We start from the raw sequence: 12464 nt of genomic DNA on the forward strand, positions 1-12464 counted from the left end.
TTTTAATCTTCGCCAGGTATGATAGAAGCTAGAAGGTTGGAGGCAAGTTGGGGGTGGGGAGGAAGGATGGAAATAAATGAGTTTCAGGGAAATGCTAGGTCCTGGAGGGATTGCTAGCGTTGTCTATTGGGCAGGTGGAAAGGTGGGTCTACAGTGAGGTTAGAATTAGATTTGAGAGTTGACAAGGCAGTGAGAGGCAAGATGGGGGGTGTGTGGATGAGAAGAAGAGATTGGGAAATGGGCCACAGTTTTATTGAAGAACCAGCAAACAGAGTTAGAAAAGGACATCATGAAGGTATGGTTAGAGAGGCTGGAAAAGCAAGAGGAAAAAAATGAGAGACGCTAAGGAGATGGTTGAACCTGAGTGGGGAGAGTCCTTTACTACCCCAGGATTCAGAGGGAGAAGGCAATTTCAGTAGGATGGGGGGTGAGTAGAATCATTTAGGAAGGGACTAAAGCAGCTATTCTTAACCTTGGTTGTCATTAGAACTACCTGGGAGCTCTTAAAAATCCTTTCACCCAGGCAGCACCCCAGACAAGTAAAATCAGGATTTCTGGGAGTGGGCACCAGGCGTTTGTTTTTGTAAAGGTGCAGAAGGTGTTGAGAACCCATGGATCATGGACGACTGGGTTTAAGTGGAGCCAGCTGGTACAAGCTACCACCTGAAGAAGTTTAGCAGGAAAGGAGAACAGAGAAAGAGTTGCTGGTACAGAGACCCCTGATGGCGCGTGGTGGTGAAGCCGAGAAGGTCCAGAGCAGAGGTGGGGACAGAGCTTTAGCAAGGGGTTTTTCTTTACCCAAAAGGGGAGAATTCCTTAGAGAGGTATGAAAACAGAGTGCCGGCTCCACCCCCAGCCTTTCTGACTCAGTAAGTCTGAGGCCTGACAATTTGTAGCTCTAAACTTCCCAGGTGATGCTGATAGCCCAGGGGGTCACACTTGGAGAACTACTAGAAAACAGGAAAGGAATCTATGCAGACAGATTTTTGAGTGAGAGATCAGTGGTGGAGCCATTTCCTTTCTGCTCCAGCCAGTGATATGAAGGCTCCATTTCAAATCCAAGAAGAGTTCTCTGAGCTTTGGTCACTGCATTTGTCAACCTTGGAAGTACAGTCTTTTAGAATTAGGGAGGAGCTTAAAGATTCAGACACTAGGGTCCCACTGGTCACCAATCAGAATTCCTGAGGGTGGGGTTCCTACCTTGGATCTGGTAAAGCTCATTGAGGAGGCACAGTTGTGAAGGGCTGGGCAGGTAAATTAAATGGAGCTCCTGCATTCTAATGGGAAGGTCTTAAGTGGGAAGGGTTTAAAAAGCACCTTCCAGGGCGTGTGGTTCCAGAACACTTTCTGCGGCGGGGATGGATGTATACGCTAGCCAGGAACTACCCTCAGAGGCCACTCTTCATGCAGGTACAAATACCATCTTCTAGATAAGCCGAGGTCCCTTTCTTCCACAGTACCTGCTTTACCTTCCGCCAACTCCACCCCCTACTTGCCTTTGGACTGAGTTTTCCTTTTTTACTGTAGGTAGAAGAGGGATTGACGCTGCAGCAGGCAGCCAAATGCCATGGGGTGGGGGGAGACAAAAAACGAAGTGGAAAGTGGCAGAGCTGGAGAGTGCGCACGTAAGAGAGAAGAAAAGGTAAGACTTTCCAGAAAAGCGAACAATCAATCTTCTGCTGGGGGTGGGGGTGGGGGCGGCTAGTTTAGTTGGAAGCCTTCGGTGAAACAGGCAAAACAAACAGAGAAGCTACGAATCCCACTTCTCTAGTAAGGACTTTAGCCCAGGGAGCTCTGTTAGACGGAGACCATCGTTGGTACAGCCAACTCCCCTTTTATAACATCCCATGACAGAACTGAATTTTAATAACGAGAATTTTGAACGCAGCCACGTAAAGTCCGGAGGAAAATGTATGGAAGCTTTCAGCCGTAGACGCTTTTATTTCTCTATCTCCTCCCTCCTCCTCCCCCTCGCCCTCTGTTACTTCTCTTTCTCGTCTGCACTCTCCCTGCCCAGCTTCTCCCGAGAGCAAGCTAAGCGTGGCGCGGCAGGTGCCGCACCCTGGGCGCACCTGTGCCGGCGTGCGCTCGGCGGCCAGCAGGGGGCGGCCTGCGCCGGTTCCTCGCCCGGCCCCGCCCCCGGCCCCGTGGACCCCGCTGCGGCGGGGGCGCGGGAGGGCGCGTCCAGCTCGGCCCCCGCAGGGCTCAAAGGCGGCGGCCGCAGCGTACCGGCCGCCCGTTCCGCTGCCCTCCTCCTCGGTCTTTGGCCCTCCCTCCCGGGCTCCTGCACCTCCTCCCATACCTGAGCGGGGAGCGGCGCCGCGCCGCCTCCTCCCCCGCCCGCAACTCCTGCCCGGCTGCAGCTGCGTCGCCACCGCGGGAGTAAAGGTCGCGCCGGCCGAGAGCGAGCTGGCTGCGGCGCCTCCAGGAAGCCGGCGGAGCAGGTCCCGCGGAGAGCGAAGAGACACCGGGAAACTCTCGGCCGGCCCGGGAAGATGGCGCCAGGCGGGCCGGCCGTGGACTGAGAGCCGGAGGGCGGAGAGGAGTCGGGACCAGCCGCTTGGCGGGGCACGAGGGAGGGCCGCACGCCAGGCACGGTGCCCCGGCTCGGGCCGGTCCGCGGGGTCATGTCGGTCAGCGAGCTCTACAGCCAGGTGAGTGCGGGCCACGCGCCGCGGTCCCGGCCGCCCAGGTGAGGGTGAGGGCGGCGAGCTGCCGGACGCCGCGGCCCTTGGGGGCGCCCTCTCGAGCGGTCCCGGGAGCCGCCTAGCAGCCTCCCCCTCGCGTCCTCCCCCGCACCCAGAACTTCGGGTGGCAGAGAAAGTTTGGCCGCTCCGGGAGCGTCCTGCGCTGACTGGCCGCGGCTCCCGGCGGCCCCGCGGCGCCCGCTCGGCAGCTCTGCCCCCGGCCAGGACTCGTCACCCCTTCCCCGACGCCCTGCTGTCCCTTTCCTGGCCTTGGCTCTGCCAAACTTCCTGGTCTGTGGCCGGGGAGGGGGGGGGGGGCGCGCTCGTCCCTGCCGGCGCGGAGCCCGGGGCGTGGGGCCAGCCCCGCTGCCGCCCCTTCCCTTGCCCGTGGACCCCGCTCCAGCCGCTCTGCAGCGGCAGCTTGCAAGGGCGTCCCTCTAAGGCATCCTTTGCTCCAGCGCACCAGTGGGGGGAACCCCGCACTTAGGGGATGTTCGCACACTTGAGGTGGAGACCAGGGGACCCAACCTGCTATGAGGGGTTTGGGGTGGAGAGGGAGATAAGGGGTTGAGGGAGATGCTCAAAGACTCTGCGGAGACCCCAGGGAAGCGCGTTCCTAACTTGGTGGAGGAAGGCGCTAGAGCCTGCCCCTCTGCTTGGGTACCAGGAAGGCTTCAGTGACCGATGAGAAGGGGGTTGGAGGAACGCTGACCTGGGGGTGGAGTGTGGATTTCCAGGATGCCCTCAAGGTCAGCGGGGATGTGCGGGTCTCGGCCCCCACGGTCGGGAACAGGTGCGGTTGGGTGGAGAAGCTCTGCTTCCGCGGCACTTGTTTAAAGTTCGGGACTAGCCGCCACCTCCCCGAGTGCCCACGGCCGCGCCACCGCCGCGGGGCCCTACTCGGGTTTCAGCTTGGCATCGGACGGGGACGGGCCGGGGCCCTTAAGCCTGTGCCCCTCCCCCCTTCAGTAAGTTTTAGAGGTTTGCACGCCCGGTCTTTTCGGGGCTGTGACCTGTTTGCCAATGTCTTGTGCATCCGTCTGCGTGCAGAGTGGGTGTGGGGGTGGTGCGCGCGCGTGGGTGTGTGATTTGCAGGAGACCCGCCCCGGCCAACAGGTCTAGGCGGGGAGGAAGAGCTACTTCCGCATCCTCGCCTGGCTCTTGCTCCCAGCTGGCCCGCGCGGGGCGAGCTCTGGGGCGGGGTGGGTCTGGCTGCTTCGTGGGACGAATTTTCTAATTTTTCCCGGGAAAAGAGCGGCGAGCTGGTGTGACACTCGGGTGGCTGCAGAGGCTGTAACCTGGCCGAGGGTGGGGTCCCGGCAGCCTTGTACACTTATTCCACCCCGACCGGGGCTCCCGGCCCAGATTGCAGATGGGCAACAGCTTCTGGAAAAGGGCGGCGTGCGGGGGAGGGGGGGGGAGTTTGGTGAAAATCTCTGGCGCTTCTGGCTTTGGAAAGTGCCCCCACCCGCTTTAGCCCTGTGTGTCTTGGGAGGAGCCCTCAAAGCTCCGGCTTTCAGTCCCCCCACGCCCCTGCCCCAGCGGGTTGTCAGGAACTTAGACTAGAACTGGATCCTAGCGGGGGTGGGGAGAAGGACGGGGACACCTTAAGTGGAGTGCAAAGCGCTGCTTCGTTTACACACTGAAATGCACGGAGGTACTTACTTCTCGACTGCCTGCCTAATAAAATGAGCGTCTCAACGCCCGTACCTGCCATGTGCCGCAGAGTCCTTTATCAAATAATTGTATTACGTGAAGCTAATGGATAACTGAACAAACCCGTAACTTTCAAAGCCCTGATTTTGAAAAACAAGATCGGATTGCTTTTAATAGCCCGCACTTTCAGGAGAAGACACTGAATTTTTTTTGTTAGATAAATGAGTGTATTGCATGTTAACTATTAGAAATGAACCCTAGTGGAAGTCGGAGCCAAAGTTTGAGGGTAATTTTCTGGGCTTGTGGTAAGGACTAAAACTGTCTTAAGAAAAACGTCTTGGGACAACACAATTCAATTGAAGTGGCTTCATAGGTGTGAGGGTTTGACATCAACTCCAAGTATTAGAATGCCTTTGAGGGGCTGGGGGACTTTATCTGGGTGTGTGAGGGGTTTCTAGTTCTTAATCACTTTTAGGTAGATGAATCTGAAATTGAGACTTCCTGTGGCTCACCCGGTAGCTTCCAGATTGAATTTTGAGCAGTTGTTCCTTGGCAGAGTTAAACAGACTTAAGCTTTACTACGAGAAGCCCTTGCATTGTTTCTAACTATCATCACCCTACTGGCTAGGCTGGCTTCTCCGTATGCATACGAATCACAAATTACAGAGAAGTCGTGCCTGCTGCTGAGGTTCATCGTCCTAGGGAGAAGATTTTTTTTCATTTTAGTGTGTTAAAAGTCAATGTTCCCCCTTTTAACTTGCTAGGCTGGTCTAACGTGATGAATGCTGGATCCAGGCACGCACTGTAATGTATTATGCATGATGGAAATAATTATCCATTATGTCAACAGCATTTATAAGTGGGATGGAAATATTAAAGCCCTTTAAGACTATACCTGTTGCTTTAGTGACCTAGTTGGAAGATGATATTGGAAGGAGACCTTTAGGTGCATAAATTAACCTGAAAGTACGCTTAATACATTAGTCTATTCCTTCTTATTCTAGGAAAGACTTCCTTTTTTCCCTTCTCTCAAGCTACTGTTTTCTTGCTGTCGGCCTATCTGCAGGCTTCAACTGGAGGCTCTTATGCTACGTGAATTACTTTTGGACTTTAGTCCTTGACAGTGGTTACTTCCCAACTTCCCATTAATGGGCATGTCTGTTTTCAGAAGACCCCAACACCTCACCTTTGAGAAATTGCTCCCTCCCTCCAGTGAGACTTTTCTGGGTGGGAAAAGAGTCTATGTCAGACACTTTGAGGGTGATGTCAAGGTGAGTCAGCCCCCTCTTACTCTTCATGGAAAGCTGGAGCTGACGATGGGCGGTTGTGTCACAAATGGCATGTATGTGGCAAGTATTCATACTTCTGTGGGTTGGAAACATGGGCTAATTTGATTTGTACAGGTCCCAGAAAGACACCGGAGCACGTGCAAGCATGGGAAGTACAACTTCATTGTGATGATTGCAGAAAAGTCTGTTTTTCATCCAGAAGAACCCTTCTATAAATATTGCTTTCAGATGAGTCTTTCAGCAGGCTGTTCTGACTTTAGCCAGCAGAGTGACAGGGAGGTCGCCAGATTGAAGCAAGTTCATTTTTTAATTGAGTGGTGTGTGAGCAGTGGACTTTGTCGAGTGCTGCTAGCTCACTGGTGGACCCACCCTGTGTATGTTAATGGGGGCTCTGTCCTCTGCTTTGCCTGTGCATCCAGTATGCAGGTGTCTCCCAGGTGTCAGTCTGGAAAGCAGCAGGAGCCACCTGCCACCCTTGGGGGCACTAAGGACTCAAACTTCTACCTGTTGGCTCCAAGTGCTATTTCAGCAAAGTGGTGATGGTAGGCACGAAAGCGGAAGCAGGTGCAGTGCCCCTCTGCCGGCCCTTGACCCTCCTCCTGTACGCCACCTGGTACTTGCTCACTCCTGCTAGCACCTGTGTCTGTCAAAGGTTCCCGGAGCCTGAGCGTGCACCCCCTGCCCTGGACCACCCTTTAACTAATGGGAGTATAACGGCAGTAGCTTCCAAACCCCCCAACCTTGGAAACAGGACTGCCCTAAAGTGAGGCGGCTCCTCTTTCCAGAGCTGTGCAGGTTGAGCCAAAGTTCCACTGTCTGCCGCCTTTCCCTTCCTTGTCCCACCTCCCTATCCCTTTGTCCTGGGAGCACGGCCTAATGGATCGCTTGAACCGGGATCATCATCTTAGGATCTGATTCGGGGAACCATGGTGGCTTGGCTGAGTGGATGTTGAGAAACTCAAGGGCTTTGGCTTCCTTATGGTCCTATGAAGCTAGGTAGCCGCACAGAGGCCGCTCACGTGCTCCTGCCTTCCTCCTTGCCTCTTGCTGCCTTTCCCATCCCTAATTCCCACTCCCTTTCCTGTCTGCTCCCCTTCCTCAGATGGGCTTGTAAAGCCAGCAGGCTCTTCTTGGCGCTGCTGGTGAGCGTCAGAATTCCAAAGTTTGCGTGCATATTGTCACTGGTTCCAGGCATGTTCCCTGCCTGTTATGGGAATGCACCGAGGGAGCTTGCCCTGCCCCAACGCCCTTGTCAGTGGTTCTTGTCCTTTGTCCCCAGGTAGGTTGAGCACACCTAGAGAGCAGAGGACCTGGCATGCATTTTTGGGAGCCTCTGGTGTGTTTAGCACTGTGCCTTGTACTTAAGAGATGCTTAAGAGCTTGTCCCCCGATTCCACCCTAAAATCCCCCTGCCCCAGGTCCTGCTGGAATTTCCTTGTAGCTCTTTGCTGACACCAAGTCTCCCCCCTTGGGCCTCTCGGGAAAGCTTGCATTCTGGCTGCTAGTTTCTTCCAGTTTCCTTTGAGTTAACGTGCTCCTAATAGTTCACTTGACTAGCTGCAGGGAAGCCACCCATTAGAAGGCTTTCTGACAGCTCCAGGTGTGGTCAGTCTCTCTCTGTATACCACTGTACTTATTTTGTTCATAGAGCTAGCATTCACTTGCTGGTTGGAGAGCCAGGGCACCTCCTTGAGTAGAAAATACATTTTCTTTTCTTTTTTTTTTTTTAAAGATTTTATTTATTTGACAGAGACAGCCAGCGAGACAGGGAACACAAGCAGGGGGAGTGGAAGAGGAAGAAGCAGGCTCCCAGCAGAGGAGCCTGATGTGGGGCTCGATCCCATAACGCCAGGATCACGCCCTGAGCCGAAGGCAGACTCTTAACCGCTGTGCCAGCCAGGCGCCCCAGAAAATACATTTTCTAAGGTCTGGCAAGGTTTTTTTTTTTTTTTTTAATTTCCTGTGGTAATGGTCAGCTATAAACTATAATGCTTAGAACCTTTAAGTCCGAATCCAGCTTTCCCTAAGTGATAGTGTATTTCAGTATACATAGTTTTCAAGGTAAACTTGTATTAGTTGAAATAGTTGGCCCATTATATATTTCGGTAGGCTCCCAGAAACCACATTAAAAAGCAGTCCATTTAAGAGCAAAACATCTGTTCTGATGGGTTTGTCTGCACAAACATTTTGCATTGTCATTGGGCAATAAAACCTAAAATGCACAAAGTTAACAATACAGCATTACCCGTGGGTCGGGGAGAAGCACAGGTACTGTTACAGGTGTCTTGTGGAGGCAGCAGTCCTGTGTGCCGGGGGAGGGGGGGAGCTTCCTTTAGCAGCGGTGGGTTGTGACTGGGCCTTGAATGAACAGGATTTGAATAGGCACGGAGGGTGGAAGGAGGGCATTACCGGGAGGCAACGGGAGAGTGAGAGGAAGCAAGGGGGGAAGGGATGAGCAAGACTGATTTGGGGGTAGTAGCCATAGTAATAGCTTAGCTCTTGATCATGAAGTAATTTTAGACTCCTGGAACAGTTGCAAAAAAAGAATACCATGGAGTTGGCGTGTTTATCCAAATTCCCCCAATGTTAACACCTCCTATAAGCACAGCCCAGTTGTTGAGATGGGGAGATTAAGATTCATACAGCATGAACTGGGTCTTCCTTTTGGAAGTTCGCCAGTTTTTCCACTAATGACTTTTCTCTGGGCCAGGGTCCCTTTTAGGATTCCACATTGTTCAGCATCTTAGTGCCTTTAATCTCCAGTTAGGAACTGTTCCTCAGTTTCTTCTCTCTTACAACATTGGTGGTTTGAGTATTGGTCCGTTGTCTTGTGGAAAGGCCTTCAGTTTGGATAACCCTGATGTGTTCTGCTTACATGGAGTTTAGGAATTTTTGCTAAGAAAGCATCAGGAGCGATGGGTCTTAGTGCCCCATTTCAGGAGATCTGTGCTATCAGCGTGTCCCATTTTTGATGGTATCCCTTCAGTTAAAGTGATGTCTGTCAGTTTTCTTTGAGGGGTATATACATACTAAGATATGGGTGCTAGGTATGCTTATACTGATTTTTTTATAGCTGCTTAGGGATTATTGAGCCTAGAATTCAACAAATGTCTGATTATGTGGGCAAGGGCAGGAGGAGTCAAATACGAGCTTGAAGTTTGCTGCTTGAGGATGGACAGAAAGGTTGGGATGGGGCAAGGAATACTTGATATTCTTTTTTTTAACCTGTTCAGTTTGGGGCGATAAAAATACCTGCCACTTAGGGACGCCTGGGCGGCTCAGTCGGTTGGGCATCTGACTTCGGCTCAGCTCATGATCCCCGAGTCTTGGGATCAAGTGCTGCATCGGGCTGCTTGCTCAGTGGGGAACCTGCCACTCTCCCTGCTTGTGCTCTCTGACAAAATCTTAAAAAAACAACAAAACAAAACCCAAAAAAACACCTTTCCACCTAGATGAACATATATTTTGAGGATCTATGAGCTTAAAGGAGAAATGTTAGGGTCTGGGGGTTCTTACAAATAAAAAGGATGGGGTGAGATTTTTCTCTAAAGAAATGCAAATCTTAAACATGATTTTAATAAAGATCAGATTATGACCTTGGGGTGGGCAGTCCTGGCGTCTGGTCATGATCTTGGTACGGACTGTCCTGGGTATGTGGTTAAATGCTTAGCTCTGACACCTTGGAATAGATGCATTCTGAGCCATTATTATTATTTTTTAAGATTTTTAAAAATCTGAAACCAGGATGGTACCTGCTTCCTAAGACTCCTGGAGGATCACGTGCTCTAAGATGCGAAGTGACTGCCTGGTGCAGTGTGGGCTTAACTGTTGATCAGCTTGTTTCCCCCCTTGAGTCGTAGTGCTGGGTGCTGGCCTTTTCCCAGAAGCCTAAAAGGTTCCTCTCTTCCACTGTCCTCTGGGGAATGAGCAAGAGCAATTTGAATGAAGTTTTCACTTGAAGCTGTGCTTTCTGCTCTTTCACTGAAGTTCTTAAGGGAAACTTAAACATTTTTACCATGCTTCCACCCCCCCCCCCCGTTAATACAAATTATTGAAAGAATTCCTACAATGTAGGAAAGGCAAAGGCTCTGTTAATCTCTTTCCCAGAAAGCACTACTGTTAATCACTTATGTATAGTTTCCAGAACTGTGTTCAATAGGGTGTTCCTGAGCACTTGAAAGGAGCCTGGCCCAAATAGAGAGGAGCTGGAAGTATTTAACAACCCCCCCCCCCCCGATTTTAAAGACTTAGTACAAAGATATATGTAAAATCTACTTATACCGTTGGTTAAATGTTGAAATACTTTGGATGTACTGGGCTAAGGTATTGGATTCACCTATTTTTAACATGGCTACTAAAAAATTTAAGATTCCATATGTAGTTGGTTTCTATTAGGCTTCACTGCTTTATTGACGTACAGTATAATGTATACTTAAGAAATGGGATCATGCTGTAGATATTACTCTAGATCTTAATCTACAGCTTTGTGCACCCCCCTGACCCCAGTAGCGTATAAAGGTAATTTTACCATTTAATGGCTGTATAATATGGCATATTATGGATTTGCCATAATGTTAACTGTTCCCATTTTGATGAACATTGATATAATTTTTTATTGTGGAAAATGTTGCATAACATTCTTGGAACCTCTTTCAATTATTCACTTAGGATAAGTTCCTAAGAGTAGAATTGCTGGCATGCATGTTTAGTCCTTAGTATGACCAGTAGCCTCCAGAAAACTGCTCTGTTCACCTCTCCCCAGCACTGGCCGTTGTTGCTGTTTTTAAACTTACACTCCCTGATTCACTTTTGACTTAAAGTTGATTTCCCCTGGAGGATTGAGCATCTCTTCATATGCTTAGCATGTTTACTTGTAATTTTCCTTCTCTTACCTGTATTGAGGTATATAACTAAGTTTTTGCTTATTGAACATGTTTAGAAATAAGTCCTAGAAACCAGAATATTCGGGATAAAACATACAGATCCTTAAAAAGGCACATTGGCATATATTTTTCTCCATGTAGAGCTTGCACGTGTCTCTACAATTGGGGGGAAAAAACGGAACCCTCCTGCACTGTTGGTGCAGCTGCTATGGAAAACCTATAGAATTCCCTCAAAAAACTAAAAATAGAATTACCATATGACCCAGTAATCCCAGTACTGGGTATTCACCCAAGGAAAATGAAAACCCAGATTCAAGGAGCTAGGATTGCTAATGTTCAAGGAGTCCTTTTTGAGCCAGGTTCGTTCTAAGTGCTATGTATTAACTCAATACTAACTCCTTCCCATTACAAGTGGTGGAGCTCGGCTTACGGGCTGGCTGGAGGCTGTACTCCTCTTACCAGGGAACTATGACCCCCAGGTGTCTGGCCAGCGGCGAACTTCTGCCTTCCACGAGGATTTGTTCCGTTGATAGTGGAACATCTGTATAGAAGAGTCCACACGGAGGGTGCTCTCTACCTAGCACTGCCCTGCCCCCAGCAGCAGAGAATCCTCCCAGAGGAGAAAGGATGGTCTGAATACAGAAAGGTGGGCAGATGGTCAGACCCTATAGTTCCTTCCTTTAGGAGCTCTGTGCTTTGTCTTTCTGCCACCACCACACTCAACTCCACAGGCATCCTGGTGCGTCTTCACACTGTCCCAAATGCAGGCATAATTGTTGGCTTTCCTTAGACCTTCTTGGCCCCCGAGGGGTTCACATCTTGAAGAGCTAAACGTGAGAAAAGGTGTAGGACACTCAAGCCGTGTAAACCTGGTGGACTGTAAATGTAACCACTCTGACTCCTTTCCAGGCACTTCGCCCGGCTCTGTGCCCCCAGTCCCCCAACTGCACAGCAAGAGCATCTTTCCATCCGCGCTTGGGGTCTAATGAGCATTTTAGTCTAAGATACAAGCGGAGAGCCAGGCATGGTACTGTGGGAAGCTCTTTCCCGTCTGCTGGTTTAGTCCGGGCCATCTCAGACGAGGTTTCTCTTCCCCGCATCTGAGGAGAGCGCCTTATAGAGGGATAACCGGGACCCAAACCACTTTCTGCCATAAGCGTAGGTGCCTCTCAGGGGCTTTGTCCAAGCGCTGCAGAAGCCACCCCCAAGCAGGGGCAATTTAGGTGGGACATGGGGGGGTGTCCTCACGTCTGTATCCTGGCGTTAGATGAGCGCTGGTAATATCTTGCTAATTTGCTGTGGGAATGATCAAGCTTCGAGATCTGAGCTCCAAGTTACTGGCTCATAATGCTCCTCTTAACGTGTATTCACTGGCTCCTAAATTACTGCCCTCTTACGAGCGATTCTGGTACTGACGTGGACCCTGGAGCCTGGTCTCTCCTTGCCTGGAGTTAGGGGAAGGAATGAAAAGGCCCATCATGAAAAGTTTAACGATTTTTCCCAGAGAGCTTTTGCCAAAACGTGTTGTGATGTGAAATCCTAAGTGAGCAAGAATGTCCAGATGCTTTCTGCATGGAATTCAGAGACTTGCCTTTTTATGTTCTCGGCACCAAATTCCGGTCCCCTGGCTTGGCGACCAGGCTCAGCAGGTAAACGTACCGGACGGAACTCCAGTTCCCTGTGTTCTGACCTGGGTACTTGTCGCCTTTGGGGAAGATGAAAAGGTAAAAATCCTTGAACTGGTGAACTGTGCCATATCCAGCTTTTTACTTTGTGTGCCCTGGCCATTCACGTGGGACTCTCTCGATAACTGGCCACCAGGCCCCAGTATGGTCTTGCCAATGATAGGATGTACGCTTAGAAAATATGACCTCAGCTTTTATGCTGCTAGCCTGAGTGCTCTAGAGAATACGTACAGAACAATACCACTTCTAGGGGCTCCTGAAATG

At 50.7% G+C, this 12464-nt stretch overlaps 1 protein-coding gene across 2 annotated transcripts in view; it reads left to right on the forward strand.

The window, feature by feature from the left end:
- The first annotated feature begins 2208 nt into the window (after positions 1–2208).
- Positions 2209–12464, forward strand: part of MYO5B (myosin VB) — a 345182-nt gene continuing 334926 nt past the window's right edge. For both annotated transcript variants that reach the window (XM_026496295.4, XM_026496293.4), the window contains exon 1: positions 2209–2654. In XM_026496295.4, coding sequence (XP_026352080.3) covers positions 2628–2654 — 27 coding nt within the window. In that variant the 5' untranslated portion in view covers positions 2209–2627. The remainder of the gene's footprint in view (positions 2655–12464) is intronic.

Source organism: Ursus arctos, unplaced genomic scaffold (assembly GCF_023065955.2).
Source record: "Ursus arctos isolate Adak ecotype North America unplaced genomic scaffold, UrsArc2.0 scaffold_17, whole genome shotgun sequence".
NCBI lineage: Eukaryota > Metazoa > Chordata > Mammalia > Carnivora > Ursidae > Ursus > Ursus arctos.